At 54.0% G+C, this 18831-nt stretch overlaps 1 protein-coding gene across 1 annotated transcript in view; it reads left to right on the forward strand.

The window, feature by feature from the left end:
- The window catches only part of ppan (peter pan homolog), a 41978-nt gene extending 24155 nt beyond the window's left edge, over positions 1 to 17823 (forward strand). The window contains exon 13 of the mRNA XM_070867406.1: positions 16875 to 17823. Within this exon, the coding sequence (XP_070723507.1) occupies positions 16875 to 17808 (934 nt within the window). The 3' untranslated portion in view covers positions 17809 to 17823. The remainder of the gene's footprint in view (positions 1 to 16874) is intronic.
- The last annotated feature ends 1008 nt before the right edge of the window (positions 17824 to 18831 follow it).

Consider the following 18831-nt stretch of genomic DNA (forward strand, 5'->3'; position numbering starts at 1 on the left):
ATTATGCAAGTTTGAGTGGGATTTAGAGCTGTGGCTCAGCGTCGTGGCGGAGGTGCGGCTAATGAGGGTATGGGGCCCAGAAGAGGCAAGGGCCCAGGGGCAGCACGGGCCCAGCCCACACTGCGATATAGGTCCGTGCAGCAGAGCAGGTCTCCAGTTGTTTTGGTTAACCCTTGCCACTGGATAAAGACCTCGCTCTGTCAAGCCCCGTGTGGTGGCTGGTGTGCAACGGTCACCCCACGTTAAAACAATCCACGCACAGGCACCTTCCACCCCCTCAACTGGAGTTCAGGACTGCAATATCGGATCCTTCATTGAAACATCTGTGAACTCTTGTGGAAGCAAGTCATCCTCGTTCGAGGGACCGCCTATGATAAGTTATAGAGTATAAAAGTGGGAATATTATGGTGAACCTGTATAAAACACTGGTTCAGCCTCAACTGGAGTATTGTGTCCAATTCTGGGCATCACACTTTAGGCAGGATGTGAAGGCCTTAGAGAGGGTGCAGCAAAGGTTTACGAGAATGGTTCCAGGGATGAGGGACTTCAGTTCTGTGGATAGACTGGAGAAGCCGGGGTTGTTCTCCTTGGAGCAGAGAAGGTTGAGAGGAGATTTGATCGAGGTGTTCAAAACCATGTGGGGTCTGGACAGAGTAGGTCGAGAGAAACTGTTCCCATTGGGTGGAAGGGTCGGGAACCAGAGGACACAGATTTAAGACGATTGGCAGAAGAACCAAAGGCGACACGAGGGAAAACGTTTTCCTGCAGCGAGTGGTTAGGATCTGGAATGCGCTGCCTGAGAGGGTGGTGGAGGCAGACTCAATCGTGGCTTTCAAAAGGGAGTTGGATAAGTGCCTGAAGGACAAAGAATGTGCAGGGTTACGGGGAAAGGGCGGGGGGAGTGGGACTGGCTGAAGTGCTCTTGCAGAGAGCCGGCACGGGCTGGACGGGCCGAATGGCCTCCCGTGCTGGAACCGTTCTGTGACTGTGACAAGGCATTCAGTGTTTGTGCGTCAAATCCCTGCTCAGTGTAAGTCCCACGTTTAGTGAGTCACACTCTCAGCGACATTCCGTGAAGAGGAAAAGGAAATCGGGCTGGAAATCCGATGTCTGCAATCCAGTCTCCCGGCTCCCAGTGTCAGTTATTCGCAGGGCTGTGACCTTTCACCTTTCCTGCTCATTTGCTGCGCTCTTCCCTATTCTGTGCCTTTCCTTCTAACTTTAACTCATCCCTTGTTCTTAACTCTACCTGATTTCCTGTCCCCCCTCCCCCTTTTCTCTTCCATTTTTGTCCTGACTCCAAACTTGCCCAAGCCCTTCCTGATCAATGCCACTGTCTCCCAGCATGCTGTCTCGATGCTTCCGGCCGGTAAACACTGTCACCAAAGGTCACGTGGGTCCCGCAGGTCATGGCGTGACCTGGAATACACCTGAACCACACAGTTCAAGGTCCGAGCTTTGACCCCGGGTTTAACTAGTCTGGGTCTTTGGGTAGAAGGCACTACAATTGGACGCTGCACCGTACTCTGTCAGCCAGGACTGCTGCTCCAGCTCCAATAGCCGCTGCCGCTGTGTTGGTTGCAGGTGTGCAGCCCCCATGGTTGAATATCCAGTCCCGGCTTAATCGCTTACAAGACTGGGCACTGGAGGTGGGCAAAGTCCTGTCGAACTGTAAGCCGGCAAGTCCCAATTCTTCTGATGAGGGGGAGGGAGGAGCACTCTTATGTTGCTGGGTGATATTATTTGATATTCTGATATCAAGTTCACCAGGTCCGTGGCAGAAATGGCTGAGGCTCAACCCGCTGACCGTCATGTGACTTGCAGCTGTTAAAAAAAGACAGAAAATTACATTGAGCTAAAACAACAGAGAATGCTGGAAATCTCAGTGGGTCAGGCAGCATCTGTGGAGAGAGAAACAGAGTTAATGTTTCGGGTCTGTGACCCTTTGTCATTACATTGAGCTGCCCCAATATCTCAATGGATTAACCCGGTGAGTATCAGTCCTGTCGACCAGGTCCCTGGGCAGTGCTGCCTGTTAATCTGATGCAGAGTGATGCAAAGCTGCTACAAGTGGTTCCACTGCCCCCTGGGTTCGGGAAGGGAATGGTCCCGGTTTCCTCCTCCTGGTCCACCACAATCTCTAACCTCATGGCCCGGCATATCCCTCACTCTACCATTACCATCAAGCCAGGGGCCAACCCTGGTTCAATGAGGAGTGCAGAAGAGTATGCCAACCTGGGGAAGCTGCAACACAGGACTACATGCATGCTATAGACAGGGCTGAGTGATCCCACAACCAATGGATCAGATCAAAGATCTGCAGTGCTGCCACATCCAGTCATGAATGGTGGACAATTAAACAACTAACAGGAGGAGGAGGCTCCATGAATATCCCCATCCTCAGTGATGGTGGAACCCAGCACGTGAGTGCACAAGGCAAGGTTGAAGCATTTACAACCATCTTCAGCCAGAAGTGCCGAGTGGATGATCCATATCTGCCTCCTCCTGAGTTCCCCATCATCACAGAAGCCAGTCTTCAGCCAATTTGACTCACTCCACGTGATATCAGGAAACGGCTGAGCGTGCTGGACACAGCAAAGATTTTAGGCCCCAACTCCATCCCGGCTGTAGTGCTGAAGACATGTGCTCCAGAACTAGCCGCGCCTCTAGCCAAGCTGTTCCAGTACAGCTACAACACTGGCATCTACCCGACAAAGTGGAAAATTACCCAGATATGTCCTGTCCACAAAAAGCAGCACAAATCTAATCCGGCCAATTACTGCCCTATGAGCCTTCTCTCAATCACCAGCAAAGTGATGGAAGGTGTCGTCGACAGTGCTATCAAACGACTTACTCACCAATAACCTGCTCACCGGTGCTCAGTTTGGGTTCCGCCAGGGCCACTCGGCTCCAGACCTCATTACAGCCTCGGTCCAAACATGGACAAAAGAGCTGAATTCCAGGGGTGAGACGCGATTGGCAGTATTTGACCGGGTGTGGCATCAAGGAGCCCTAGTGACATTGGAGTCAATGCGGCTCAGGGGGAAAACCCTCCCAAACCCGCGACCTCTACCCGCGAAGGACAAGGGCAGCAGACGCATGGGAACACCACCATCTCCACGTTCCCCTCCGAGTCACACACCATCCTGACTGGGAAATATATCGGCCGCTCCTTCAACATGGGCCAACAACAGTGGACCTAAGCACTGTGAGAGCACCCTCGCCACACGGACTGCAGCTGTTCAAGGCCATGGCCTTGCCAGCAACACCCACATCCTGAGAATGAACGAATAAATAAATGGTGTGGTCAGCGGGCCCCATACAGACGAGGTGGGGTTGAGAGAGAGCAGTATAATTGGCTGGAAGCCAGATGTGAGAGCAGAGGTGTCATTTACTGGAAGTACTCAATCTTATCACTTCATTCACTTGCTTTCCTGTTATTCATCGGGGCTTTCAAACCGGAACGTTGTACAGAGTTGAGTCTCGAGATTTGGAGACGGGGTCAGAATGAGAATGTAGCTACCCTCCGAATAAACCACATCCTTTGATACATGCATAATGTCCCTCGTGAGTTCAGAGCTGATGGCGCACAGTCGCAAACAGCTTCAATACAGAAAGTACCTCAACTGCCCCATCCCGGTCTGTTATGTACTGTAGCGCAGAAGGTCTTGGGGCGGGTGATGGGTCTTTGAGGGAGCAGGGTAGTGTTGGGGTCATGGCACCGAGGAGGAGGGGGAAGGGTGGAGGGGAAGGGTGTGAGGGGAGGGGAGGGGTGAGGGGAGGGGGAAGGGTGTGAGGGGAAGGGTGTGAGGGGAGGGGGAAGGGTGGCGGGGCAGGGTGTGAGGGGGGGTGGGTGGAGGCGGAGGTGTGAGAGGAGGGGGGGGTGTGAGAGGAGGAGGGTGTGAGGGGAGGGAGAGGTGTGAGGGGAGGGGGAAGTGTGAGGGGAGGGGGAGTTTGGGGGGAGATGTGAGGGGGAGGTGGGAGGTGTGTGGGGAGGGGGAGGTGTGAGGGGAGGGGGAGGTGTGTGGGGAGGGTGTGTGAGGGGAGGGGGGTGTGTGAGGGGGGGTGTGTGAGGGGAGGGGGGTGTGAGGGGAGGGGGGTGTGTGAGGGGAGGGGGGGATATGGGGGGTGTGTGAGAGGGGAGGGGGGTGTGTGAGGGGAGGGGGGTGTGTGAGGGGAGGGGAGGGGGGTGTGTGAGGGGAGGGGAGGGGGGGTGTGTGTGAGGGGAGGGGGTGTGTGTGAGGGGAGGGGGGGTGTGTGAGGGGAGGGGAGGGGGGTGTGTGTGAGGGGGGGGTTTGTGGGAAGGGGGGGTGTGAGGGGAAGGGGAGGGGGGTGTGAGGGGAGGGGGGGTGTGTGTGAGGGGGGGGTGTGTGGGGAGGGGGGGTGTGAGGGGAAGGGGAGGGGGGTGTGAGGGGAAGGGGAGGGGGGTGTGAGGGGAAGGGGAGGGGGGTGTGAGGGGAGGGGAGGGGGGTGTGTGTGAGGGGGGTGTGAGGGGAGGGGAGGGGGGTGTGTGTGAGGGGGGGTGTGGGGAGGGGGGGTGTGAGGGGAAGGGGAGGGGGGTGTGAGGAGAAGGGGGTGTGAGGGGAATGGGAGGGGGGTGTGAGGGGAATGGGAGGGGGGTGTGAGGAGAAGGGGGTGTGAGGGGAACGGAAGGGAGGGGTGAGGAAAAGGGAAGGGGGGTGTGAGGAGAAGGGGGTGTGAGGGGAAGGGGAGGGGGTGTGAGGAGAAGGGGTTGTGAGGGGAAGGGAAGGGGGGGAAGGGGAGGGGGGGTGTGAGGGGAAGGGGGAAGGGGAGGGGGGTGTGTGAGGGGAGGGGGGTGTGTGAGGGGAGGGGAGGGGAGGGGGGTGTGTGAGGGGAGGGGGGTGTGTGTGAGGGGAGGGGAGGGGAGGGGGGTGTGTGAGGGGAGGGGGGTGTGTGTGAGGGGAGGGGGGGTGTGTGAGGGGAGGGGAGGGGAGGGGGGTGTGTGTGAGGGGAGGGGGGGTGTGTGAGGGGAGGGGAGGGGGGTGTGTGTGAGGGGGGGGTGTGTGTGAGGAGGGGGTGTGTGGGGAGGGGGTGTGTGAGGGGAAGGGGAGGGGGGTGTGAGGGGAAGGGGAGGGGGGTGTGAGGGGAAGGGGAGGTGGATGGGGGGGTGAGGGGAGGGGGGTGTGAGGGGAAGGGGAGGGGGGTGTGAGGAGAGGGGGTGTGAGGGGAAGGGGAGGGGGGTGTGAGGAGAAGGGGGTGTGAGGGGAACGGAAGGGAGGGGTGAGGGAAAGGGAAGGGGGGTGTGAGGAGAAGGGGGTGTGAGGGGAAGGGGAGGGGGTGTGAGGAGAAGGGGGTGTGAGGGGAAGGGGAGGGGGTGTGAGGAGAAGGGGGTGTGAGGGGAAGGGAAGGGGGGGGTGAGGGAAAGGGAAGGGGGGTGTGAGGGGAAGGGGAGGGGGGTGTGAGGGGAAGGGGAAGAGGAGAGGGGGAGAGGGGTGTGAGGGGAAGGGGAGGGGGTGTGAGGGGAGGGGAGGGGGAGGTGTGAGGGGGGGAGGTGTGAGGGGAGGGAAGGGGGGAGGTGTGAGGGGAGGGGAGGGGGAGGTGTGAGGGGAGGGGGGAGGTGTGAGGGGAGGGGGGAGAGGGGAGGGGGAAATGGGGGAGGGTGTGAGGGGAGGGGGAGGTGAGGGAGGGTGTGAGGGAAGGGGGGAGGTGTGAGGAGAGGGAAGGGGGGAGGTGTGAGGGGAGGGAAGGGGGAGGATGTGAGGGGAGCGGAGGGGGTGTGAGGGAAGGGTAGGTGTGGTACGGAAGCGGCTGAGGACAGGAGCAACACTGGGTAGGGGGTGGGGGAGAGAACGAGATTTACGAGGATGTTGCATGGACTGGAGAATTTTAGCTATGAGGAAAGATTGGATAGGCTGGGGTTGTTTTCTTTGGAACAGAGGAGGCTGAGGGGAGACCTGATTGAGCTGTATAAAATTATGAGGGGCCTGGGTAGAGTGGATAGGAAGGACCTATTTCCCTTAGCAGAGGGGTCATGGATTTAAAGTAATTGGTAGGAGGTTTAGAGGGGATTTGAGGGAATGTTTTTTCACCCAGAGGGTGGTGGGGGTCTGGAACTCACGGCCTGAAAGGGTGGTAGAGGCAGAAACCCTCACCACATTTAAAAAGTACTTGGATGTGCACCTGAAGTGCCGTAACCTGCAGGGCTACGGACCAGGAGCTGGAAAGTGGGATTAGGCTGGGTAGCTCTTGGTCAGCCGGCACAGATACTGTAAAGTCCTGACCCTGCAGTAGACTTACACGAGGCACATGTTGAAGTCAAGGTCACTCTGGACCTGCACCTTTATTTCACAGCTCTCGAGTGCCTCACTTAGAAACATAGAAACATAGAAACATAGAAAATAGGTGCAGGAGTAGGCCATTCGGCCCTTCTAGCCTGCACCGCCATTCAATGAGTTCATGGCTGAACATGCAACTTCAGTACCCCATTCCTGCTTTCTCACCATACCCCTTGATTCCCCTAGTAGTAAGGACTTCATCTAACTCCTTTTTGAATATATTTAGTGAATTGGCCTCAACAACTTTCTGTGGTAGAGAATTCCACAGGTTCACCACTCTCTGGGTGAAGAAATTCCTCCTCATCTCGGTCCTAAATGGCTTCCCCCTTATCCTTAGACTGTGTCCCCTGGTTCTGGACTTCCCCAACATTGGGAACATTCTTCCTGCATCTAACCTGTCTAACCCCGTCAGAATTTTAAACGTTTCTATGAGGTCCCCTCTCATTCTTCTGAACTCCAGTGAATACAAGCCAAGTTGATCCAGTCTTTCTTGATAGGTCAGTCCCGCCATCCCGGGAATCAGTCTGGTGAACCTTCGCTGCACTCCCTCAATAGCAAGAATGTCCTTCCTCAGGTTAGGAGACCAAAACTGTACACAATACTCCAGGTGTAGCCTCACCAAGGCCCTGTACAATTGTAGCAACACCTCCCTGCCGTTGTACTCAAATCCCCTCGCTATGAAGGCCAACATGCCATTTGCTTTCTTAACCGCCTGCTGTACCTGCATGCCAACCTTCAATGACTGATGTACCATGACACCCAGGTCTCTTTGCACCTGCCCTTTTCCTAATCTGTCACCATTCAGATAATAGTCTGTCTCTCTGTTTTTACCACCAAAGTGGATAACCTCACATTTATCCACATTATACTTCATCTGCCATGCATTTGCCCACTCACCTAACCTATCCAAGTCGCTCTGCAGCCTCATAGCATCCTCCTTGCAGCTCACACTGCCACCCAACTTAGTGTCATCCGCAAATTTGGAGATACTACATTTAATCCCCTCGTCTAAATCATTAATGTACAGTGTAAACAGCTGGGGCCCCAGCACAGAACCTTGCGGTACCCCACTAGTCACTGCCTGCCATTCTGAAAAGTCCCCATTTACTCCTACTCTTTGCTTCCTGTCTGACAACCAGTTCTCAATCCATGTCAGCACACTACCCCCAATCCCATGTGCTTTAACTTTGCACATTAATCTCTTGTGTGGGACCTTGTCGAACGCCTTCTGAAAGTCCAAATATACCACATCAACTGGTTCTCCCTTGTCCACTCTACTGGAAACATCCTCAAAAAATTCCAGAAGATTTGTCAAGCATGATTTCCCTTTCACAAATCCATGCTGACTTGGACCTATCATATTACCTCTTTCCAAATGCACTGCGATGACATCCTTAATAATTGATTCCATCATTTTACCCACTACCGATGTCAGGCTGACCGGTCTGTAATTCCCTGTTTTCTCTCTCCCTCCTTTTTTAAAAAGTGGGGTTACATTGGCTACCCTCCACTCCATAGGAACTGATCCAGAGTCAATGGAATGTTGGAAAATGACTGTCAATGCATCCACTATTTCCGAGGCCACCTCCTTAAGTACTCTGGGATGCAGTCCATCAGGCCCTGGGGATTTATCGGCCTTCAATCCCATCAATTTCCCCAACACAATTTCCCGACTAATAAGGATTTCCCTCAGTTCCTCCTCCTTACTAGACCCCCCGACCCCTTTTATAACCGGAAGGTTGTTCGTGTCCTCCTTCGTGAATACCGAACCAAAGTACTTGTTCAATTGGTCCGCCATTTCTTTGTTCCCCGTTATGACTTCCCCTGATTCTGACTGCAGGGGACCTACGTTTGTCTTTACTAACCTTTTTCTCTTTACATATCTATAGAAACTTTTGCAATCCGTCTTAATGTTCCCTGCAAGCTTCTTCTCGTACTCCATTTTCCCTGCCCTAATCAAACCCTTTGTCCTCCTCTGCTGAGTTCTAAATTTCTCCCAGTCCCCGGGTTCTCTGCTATTTCTGGCCAATTTGTATGCCACTTCCTTGGCTTTAATGCTATCCCTGATTTCCCTTGATAGCCACGGTTGAGCCACCTTCCCTTTTTTATTTTTACGACAGACAGGAATGTACAATTGTTGTAGTTCATCCATGCGGTCTCTAAATGTCTGCCATTGCCCATCCACAGTCAACCCCTTCAGTATCATTCGCCAATCTATCCTAGCCAATTCACGCCTCATACCTTCAAAGTTACCCTTCTTTAAGTTCTGGACCATGGTCTCTGAATTAACTGTTTCATTCTCCATCCTAATGCAGAATTCCACCATATTATGGTCACTCTTCCCCAAGAGGCCTCGCACAACGAGATTGCTAATTAATCCTCTCTCATTACACAACACCCAGTCTAAGATGGCCTCCCCCCTAGTTGGTTCCTCGACATATTGGTCTAAAAAACCATCCCTTATGCACTCCAGGAAATCCTCCTCCTCCGTATTGCTTCCAGTTTGGTTAACCCAATCTATGTGCATATTAAAGTCACCCATTATAACTGCTGCACCTTTATTGCACGCACCCCTAATTTCATGTTTGATGCCCTCCCCAACATCACTACTACTGTTTGGAGGTCTGTACACAACTCCCACTAACGTTTTTTGTCCTTTGGTATTCTGCAGCTCTACCCATATAGATTCCACATCATCCAAGCTAATGTCCTTCCGAACTATTGCCTTAATTTGCTCCTTAACCAGCAATGCTACCCCACCTCCTTTTCCTTTTATTCTATCTTTCCTGAATGTTGAATACCCCTGGATGTTGAGTTCCCAGCCCTGATCATCCTGGAGCCACGTCTCCGTAATCCCAATCACATCATATTTGTTAACATCTATTTGCACAGTTAATTCATCCACTTTATTGCGGATACTCCTTGCATTAAGACACAAAGCCTTCAGGCTTGTTCTTTTAACACCCTTTGTCCTTTTAGAATTTTGCTGTACAGTGGCCCTTTTTGTTCTTTGCCTTGGGTTTCTCTGCCCTCCACTTTTCCTCATCTCCTTTCTGTCTTTTGCTTTTGCCTCCTTTTTGTTTCCCTCTGTCTCCCTGCATTGGTTCCCATCCCCCTGCCATATCAGTTTAAATCCTCCCCAACAGCACTAGCAAACACTCCCCCTAGGACATTGGTTCCGGTCCTGCCCAGGTGCAGACCGTCCGGTTTGTACTGGTCCCACCTCCCCCAGAACCAGTTCCAATGCCCCAGGAATTTGAATCCCTCCCTGTTGCACCACTGCTCAAGCCACGTATTCATCTGCGCTATCCTGCGATTCCTACTCTGACTATCACGTGGCACTGGTAGCAATCCCAAGATTACTACTTTTGAGGTCCTACTTTTTAATTTAGCTCCTAGCTCCTTAAATTCGTTTCGTAGGACCTCATCCCTCTTTTTACCTATGTCGTTGGTACCAATGTGCACCACGACAACTGGCTGTTCTCCCTCCCTTTTTAGAATGTCCTGCACCCGCTCCGAGACATCCTTGACCCTTGCACCAGGGAGGCAACATACCATCCTGGAGTCTCGGCTGCGGCCGCAGAAACGCCTATCTATTCCCCTCACCATTGAATCCCCAATCACTATTGCTCTCCCACTCTTTTTCCTGCCCTCCTGTGCAGCAGAGCCAGCCACGGTGCCATGAACTTGGCTGCTGCTGCCCTCCCCTGATGAGTCACCCCCTCAACAGTACCCAAAGCAGTGTATCTGTTTTGCAGGGGGATGACCACAGGGGACTCCTGCACTACCTTTCTTGCACTGCTCTTCCTGTTGGTCTTCCATTCCCTATCTGGCTGTGGACCCTTTCCCTGTGGTACGACCAACTCGCTACACGTGATACTCATGTCATTCTCAGCATCGTGGATGCTCCAGAGTGAATCCACCCTCAGCTCCAACTCCGCAACGCGGTCTGTCAGGAGCTGGAGGCGGATACACTTCCCGCACACATAGTCGTCAGGGACACCGGAAGTGTCCCTGAGTTCCCACATGGTACAGGAGGAGCATAACACCCGACCGAGCTCTCCTGCCATGACTTAACCCTTATATACACTTAAATTGGCAACAACAATGTTAAAAGTTACTCACTGATATAGAAGAGAAAAAAGAAAAACTACTCACCAATCACCAGCCAATCACTTACCCTCTTGGCTGTGACGTCACCTTTTGATTTCTTTCTACTTCTTTTTTGCCTTCTCCCTGTAGCTGCACAAGTCACGCCTTTTATAGGCCGCTCCACGCACCTCCTCGACGCTGCTCCCGACTGCCGCCGACGCTGGGCCCCGGACTCCCTGCTGTGCCTTTTATAGGCCTCTCCACGCACCTCCTCGACGCTGCTCCCGACTGCCGCCTGACATCACCTCTTGATTTTGCACCCCTCTATCTTTGACTGTAGCTGGTTGGGCTGGTCTCTGGGCCTCCGTCTCCTACTCTCGCACTCCTTATCAGCTGCTCTAGTGTCAGCACTGGGAGGAAAAACAAGACAAAACAGCACCTGCCGCCCCTACTTGCCCGAACTCACCCACTTACCAAACTCACGAATGCCACTCTATGCTGCTGCACTCCGTGCTCTGCACGAGCTGACTCTTTTTAAACTGTAGCTAGGTCGGATGACCCACTACTGGTCAGTCGTTTACAGAACTGGTTTTAACTAGCTGCTAATTGCCTCCTACTGGAGAGTTACCTTGTTTTTCTCTGCCTAAACCTGAAAGATTCCCAATGATTTAACTTTTCCCCTTTAAATTAAACTGCTACTACGTAGAAGCTACTGGCAATTGCCACTAACAGTTTACTCCAGCCTCCAAATGGTTTAAAGAGAATAACCCTTAAAACTCACCCACTTACCAAACTCACCCACTTACCAAACTCTATGCTGCTGCACTCCGCGCGCTGCACGAGCTGCCTCATGAGAGATTGACTCGCTCCTGTGTCCAGTTCCATGTTGATGGGTATCCCGTTGCGTAGGACCCTCATCATTATTGGAGGCGTCTTGTTGTAAGAACAGTGGACATTGATCGTGTTGACCCGCTGTACCCCGACGTCCCAGGCACTGTCCCCACCGTCTTCTGGTCCGCTTTCCGACCCTTCCGATTCGTATACCAGCCGAGCTGCTGTTTTTCTGCACATGCGAGCCAGATGCCCTGTATAGTTGCAGTTTCTGCAAACAGCATGCTGAAATCGACACCCCCTTTTTGAGTGCCTTCCCCCGCATCTCCAACACAGACCGCTTCCATTGTTTCCGAAGGATGAGCTGCGCCTGGCTGATCTCTCTTGAGCTTCTCTCAGTCTGTAGTTGATTGCTCGCATTGTGGGTTGATGATGTGTGAACGGTCGTTCATGTGGCCCTTGATGGCTTCTGGCGCCACTGCCTGCTGTTGAAGGCCTCCTCTCCTGCCTTTGTCTGTGTGTGGGGGTAGCAGCTTGTTTCACGCTGTGAACCCCTTGTTCCGATGTTTCGTTAGTTGTCGTACCCGCAGTGTAGATCAACCTCGTTTCTTCTTCTCCTGCCAAGAATGTCTGTGCAACCAGTGCTGCTGCCTCTAGGGTCAAGTTCTTGGTCTTTATAAGCTTGCGGAATATGCCTGAGTGGCCTATTCCTCCAATAAAAAAGTCTCTCAGTACTTCTCTCCTTAGTTCATCAGAGAACTCACATAAACTAGCCAGCCTCCAAAGTTCCGCCACGAAGTCGGGTATGCTCTGGCCCACACAGCGTCTGTAGTTGTAGAACCTGTGTCTGGCCATGTGTAGGCTGCTCGCTGGCTTCAGGTGGTCTCTCACCAGTGTGCTCAACTCCTCAAACCACTTGCTTGCTGGTTTCTCAGGTGCCAGCAGATCCTTCATTAAAGCGTATGTTTTCGAGTCACAGCTGGTCAAGAGATGAGCTCTTCTCTTGTCTGCCTTATCGTCGCCCAGCCAGTCTTTGGTCACAAAGCTTTGCTGGAGCCTTTCTATAAAGTCATCCCAATTGTCTCCGGCATTGTATTTCTCATCTGAGCCGTTGGTAGCCATTCTGTGGATTCTGTGATCCCGTAACTCGTCGCCACTGTAAAGTCCTGACCCTGCAGTACAGACTTACATGAGGCACATGTTGAAGTCAAGGTCACTCTGGATCTGGACCTGCACCTTTATTTCACAGCTCTCGAGTGCCTCACTTGCCTGAGACCTGCCTTTATATACCTGTGTGGAACAGGTATGCAGTGTCTCCTGCAAGTGCACCCCTGGTGGTAAAGTATGCTTGTGGTTACAGGTCATATCTAGTTACAGTCATGTATAGCATGGTAAGATACAGTTATATACAGTAGTGTGAGATACATGACAGATACAATGGCCTCCTTGTGTGCTGTAAATTTCCCCACCGACACCTGGGAGTCACTGGCCAGAGACTGCCCTAAGTGGAGGAAGTGCATCCGGGAGGGCGCTGAGCACCTCGAGTCTCATCGCCGAGAGCATGCAGAAACCAAGCGCAGGCAGCGGAAGGAGCGTGCGGCAAACCAGTCCCACCCTCCCCTTCCCTCAACCACTGTCTGTCCCACCTGTGACAGGGATTGTGGTTCTCATATTGGACTGTTCAGCCACCTAAGGACTCATTTTTAAGAGTGGAGGCAAATCTTCCTCGATTCCGAGGGACTGCCTCTGATGAAATTTTTATGTTTCGATGATGAGGTTCTCGGGGGAAATGTGATAATAACTCAATGCCTCACTTAATAATTGGCGGCTTCCTGTTTATATGCAAGTTCAACAAACCCCACCGCAGGAAATGTGAGTTATTGATTTGTGATAGCCCGCCCAGCTTTTGTTCTCAACGTGGTTGGCTGTGTTGTACAGACACGGCTGGCTGCAATTGTGCAACAAAGGTTCAAGCAAAGAACTCTCCTGAGGAGAAGGACTGGAACGTCTACTTACAGGTGCGCTGTTCCCATTCGCAGAACCACACTGTGTGGTCGGGGGTTGCTGGGCCTTCGCTGTCGGTGAAGGTGAGTGTCAGGGAGATTATTTAAACCCTGCTTTAACTCGTGGTTACCAGTAACGCCCGCTGAGCAGCATGCAGTGCTGACTGTACTGAACATAGAAACATAGAACATAGGAGCAGTAGTAGGCCATTCGGCCCTTCGAGTCTGCACTGCCATTCAATATGATCATGGGCTAATCCTCTACCCCAACACCATATTCCCGCTTTCTCCCCATACCCCTTGATGCCTTTTATTTCTAGAAATCTATCTATCTCCCTCTTAAATATATTCAGTGACTTGGCCTCCACAGCCTTCTGTGGTAGAGAATTCCACAGGTTCACCTCCCTCTGAGTGAAAACATTTCTCCTCATCTCGCTCCTACATTTCCTACCTACCTACGTCTCCGCTCTCTTAATAATTAACGGGACTTTTACCGGTGTTTTAGGAGGTGGGGGGGGGGGAGACACGTTTCACAATACTGTACACTGAGAGAGTGCTGCACTGTCGGAGGGGCAGTACTGAGGGAGCGCCGCACTGTCGGAGGGGCAGTACTGAGGGAGCGCTGCACTGTCGGAGGGGCAGTACTGAGGGAGCGCCGCACTGTCGGAGGGGCAGTACTGAGGGAGTGCTGCACTGTCGGGCGGACAGTGCTGAGGGAGTGCCGCACTGTCGGAGGGGCAGTGCTGAGGGAGCGCCGCACTGTCGGAGGGGCAGTACTGAGGGAGCCCCGCACTGTCGGAGGGGCAGTACTGAGGGAGCCCCGCACTGTCGGAGGGGCAGTACTGAGGGAGTGCCGCACTGTCGGAGGGGCAGTACTGAGGGAGTGCTGCACTGTCGGAAGGGGAGTACTGAGGGAGTGCTGCACTGTCGGAGGGGCAGTACTGAGGGAGTGCTGCACTGTCGGAGGGGCAGTACTGAGGGAGTGCCGCACTGTCGGAGGGGCAGTACTGAGGGAGTGCTGCACTGTCGGAGGGGCAGTACTGAGGGAGTGCTGCACTGTCGGAGGGGCAGTACTGAGGGAGTGCTGCACTGTCGGAGGGGCAGTACTGAGGGAGTGCCGCACTGTCGGACGGACAGTGCTGAGGGAGTGCTGCACTGTCGGAAGGGGAGTACTGAGGGAGTGCCGCACTGTCGGACGGACAGTGCTGAGGGAGTGCTGCACTGTCGGACGGACAGTGCTGAGGGAGTGCTGCACTGTCGGAAGGGGAGTACTGAGGGAGTGCTGCACTGTCGGAGGGGCAGTACTGAGGGAGTGCTGCACTGTCGGAGGGGCAGTACTGAGGGAGTGCTGCACTGTCGGAAGGGGAGTACTGAGGGAGTGCTGCACTGTCGGAAGGGGAGTACTGAGGGAGTGCTGCACTGTCGGAGGGGGAGTACTGAGGGAGTGCTGCACTGTCGGAGGGGCAGTACTGAGGGAGTGCTGCACTGTCGGAAGGGGAGTACTGAGGGAGTGCTGCACTGTCGGAGGGGCAGTACTGAGGGAGTGCTGCACTGTCGGAAGGGGAGTACTGAGGGAGCGCTGCACTGTCGGAGGGGCAGTACTGAGGGAGTGCTGCACTGTCGGAGGGGCAGTACTGAGGGAGTGCTGCACTGTCGGAAGGGTACTACTAAGGGAGCGCTGCATTGTCGGAGGGGCAGTACTGAGGGAGTGCCGCACTGTCAGAGTGGCAGTGCTGAGGGAGCGCCGCACTGTCGGAGGGGCAGTGCTGAGGGAGCGCCGCACTGTCGGAGGGGCAGTGCTGAGGGAGCGCCGCACTGTCGGAGGGGCAGTGCTGAGGGAGCGCCGCACTGTCGGAGGGGCAGTGCTGAGGGAGCGCCGCACTGTCGGAGGGGCAGTGCTGAGGGAGCGCCGCACTGTCGGAGGGGCAGTACTGAAGGAGAGCTGCACTGTCGGAGGGGCAGTGCTGAGGGAGCGCTGCACTGTCGGAGGGGCAGTGCTGAGGGAGCGCTGCACTGTCGGAGGGGCAGTGCTGAGGGAGCGCCGCACTGTCGGAGGGGCAGTACTGAGGGTGTGCCGCACTGTCGGAGGGTCAGTACTGAGGGAGTGCTGCAGTGTTGGAGGGGCAGTGCTGAGGGAGCGCCGCACTGTCGGAGGAGCCATCTTTCGGATGAAACATTAAACCGAGGCCCACTCTGCTCTCTCAGGTGAACATTAAAGATCCCAGGGCACTATTTCAAAGAAGAGCAGGAAGTTATCCCCGGTGTCCTGGGGCCAATATTTATCCATCAACCAATATCACTAAAATGGATTATCTGGTAATTATCACATTGCTGTGTGTGGGAGCTTGCTGTGCACAAATTGGCTGCTGCGTTTCCCACATTACAACAGTGAATATACTGTAAAAGTACTTTGTTGGCTGTAAAGCGCTTTGATCGTCCGGTGGTTGTGAAAGGCGCTATATAAATGCAGGTCCAACCAAAAGACGCCACCTGTGACAGTGCAGCACTCCCTCAGCACTGCCCCTCCGACAGTGCAGCGCTCCTTCAGTACTGCCCCTCCGACAGTGCGGTGCTCCCTCAGTACTGCCCATCCGACAGTGCGGCGCTCCCTCAGTACTGCCCCTCCGACAGTGCGGCGCTCCCTCAGTACTGCCCCTCCGACAGTGCTGTGCTCCCTCAGCACTGCCCCTCCGACAGTGCAGCACTCCCTCAGTACTGCCCCTCCGACAGTGCAGCACTCCCTCAGTACTGCCCCTCGGACAGTGCGACGCTCCCTCAGTACTGCCCCTCCGACAGTGCGGCACTCCCTCAGTACTGCCCCTCCGACAGTGCAGCGCTCCCTCAGTACTGCCCCTCCGACAGTGCAGCACTCCCTCAGTACTGCCCCTCGGACAGTGCGGCACTCCCTCAGTACTGCCCCTCCGACAGTGCAGCGCTCCCTCAGTCCCGCACTGAAGTGTCGTTGGGACGTCCTGAGTTCGTGAAAGACGCTACAAAATGGGTCATTTGTCCTTTCCTTAACCACCTGCTAACCAAATTGACAGAAATGACAGACGGTATAATCCAGCATATGGAATTACAGCGTTTGTTGATTCCTGGAGAGACACATTCCACATCTGAAAGCAGATCCTCACAGAGGTTAATGTTTGTGAATGTCTGGTAATCAGTCACTTTCTGTCTGCTCTCGGTGCCCTGGGAGCAGGGTAGTACTGAGCGTAAGTAAAGCAGTCCCGCCTCACTCCAAGTACAGGGGTGATTGGAACAAATATGGAAGAGAAGTGAGTGTTTATTTCCTCAAAGTTTGTTATTCAAGGCGCTGTTCCCATTTATACACAGAACTGTGGAATGCTTGTTTGCAGAGTCGCGCCGTGGCTGGGTATTTGTGGGAGGGACTGCTTGGCATCATCTCTCTGGGTCCCGGCGACAATTATCTACAGGTTCAAAGTGAAACTTTGCTGAATGCACTCGGCTGCTGTCGCTGGGCGAGGGAGCTGACGCTGGGTGATTGTCTTGTCATTTTAGGAAGCCTGTTAATGCCTCTCGTTATATCTGCAGGATGTCAGAGAGCTGGGGCACTGAGCCGAGCCAGTGAGCTGTGGGAGCAAGAGCTGAGCGGCTGAAGACAAGTGAGAATGGTGGGAGCTGCCAATAGTTGGTCCAACGCTTCGCACGGGGATATCCAGCAGGCGATTCTGCCCCCGCTGTTTGGAGTGGAGTTTGTGGTGGCGTTCCTGGGGAACAGTCTGGCCATCTGGCTGTTCCTGGGCCATGACAAACCCTGGCACAGCGGCATCACCTACGCCTTCAACCTGGCCGTGAATGACCTGTCGTATGTGGTCACCCTGCCGCTGTTGGTGGCCTATTACTCCAACGGCAAGGACTGGATGTTTGGGGGCTGGCTGTGTAAAGTCGAACGCTTCCTATTCACCTGCAACTTGTATGGCAGTGCACTGTTCATCACCTGCATCAGCCTGAACCGCTACCTGGGCATCGTGCACCCCATGTTCACCCACAACCACCTGCGCCCAAAGCACGCCAGGGTGGCGAGCCTTGTGACCTGGGTGCTGGCCATCGCTATCACCGCGCCCACGCTGGCCTTCTCCGAGGTGACGATGGAGGGCAACAGGTCGGAGTGCTTGGGCACGGCCCGGTATGAAGCGTTGCCCCAGTACATCACCTACAGCCTGTTCCTGGCCGCCTTCGGCTGCGCCCTGCCCTTCGCCGTGACCCTGCTCTGCTACCTGGCCATACTGCGAGCGGTCCGTGGCAGTCGCGGCGTGGACGGGCCGGAGAAGAGGCGGGTGGCGCTGCTGGCGGCGGTGGTGGTCATGCTGTACGCCATGTCCTTCGTCCCCTACACCGTGCTGCGCAATGTCAACCTGTACCGCCGTTGGCACCAGCTGGACCGGGGGCAGCTCAGCCCCATCTACACAGCCTACCAGGTCAGCAAGGCGCTGGTGTCCCTCAACACCTGTGTCCACCCGCTGCTCTACGCCACCCTGTTGGACAATGCCAGGGACATGTGCAGCGCCTGCACTTGGCAACAAGTCAGTGTTGATTCCCGGGATGGCAGGACTGACATATGAGGAGAGACTGGATCGACTGGGCTTACACTCACTGGACTTTAGAAGGATGAGAGGGGATCTCATAGAAACATATAAAATTCTGACGGGACTGGACAGGTTAGATGCAGGAAGAATGTTCCCGATGTTGGGGAAGTCCAGAACCGGGACACACAGTCTAAGGATAAGGGGCAGGCCATTTAGGACCGAGATGAGGAGAAACTTCTTCACTCAGAGAATTGTGAGCATGTGGAATTCTCTACCGCAGAAAGTTGTTGAGGCCAGTTCGTTAGATATATTCAAAAGGGAGTTAGATGTGGCCCTTATGGCTAAAGGGATCAGCGGGTATGGAGAGAAAGCAGGAAAGCAGATTGTGACCCCTGGTTCTGGACTTCCCCAACATTGGGAACATTCTTCCTGCATCTAACCTGTCCAGTCCCGTCAGAATTTTATACTTTTCAATGAGATCCCCTCTCATTCTTCTAAATTCCAGTGAGTGTAAGCCTAGTCGATCCAGTGCTGGGACCACAACTGTTTACAATATACATCGATGACCTGGAAGAGGGGACAGAGTGTAGTGTAACAAAATTTGCAGATGACACAAAGATTAGTGGGAAAGCGGGTTGTGTAGAGGACACAGAGAGGCTGCAAAGAGATTTAGATAGGTTAAGCAAAGGGGCTAAGGTTTGGCAGATGGAATACAATGTCGGAAAATGTGAGGTCATCCACCTTGGAAAAAAAAACAGTAAAAGGGAATATTATTTGAATGGGGAGAAATTACAACATGCTGAGGTGCAGAGGGACCTGGGGGTCCTTGTGCATGAATCCCAAAAAGTTAGTTTGCAGGTGCAGCAGGTAATCAGGAAGGCGAATGGAATGTTGGCCTTCATTGCGAGAGGGATGGAGTACAAAAGGAGGGAGGTCCTGCTGCAACTGTACAGGGTATTGGTGAGGCCGCACCTGGAGTACTGCGTGCAGTTTTGGTCACCTTACTTAAGGAAGGATATACTAGCCTTGGAGGGGGTACAGAGACGATTCACTCGGCTG

Source organism: Pristiophorus japonicus, chromosome 24, assembly GCF_044704955.1.
Source record: "Pristiophorus japonicus isolate sPriJap1 chromosome 24, sPriJap1.hap1, whole genome shotgun sequence".
In the NCBI taxonomy this organism is placed as follows: Eukaryota; Metazoa; Chordata; class Chondrichthyes; family Pristiophoridae; genus Pristiophorus; species Pristiophorus japonicus.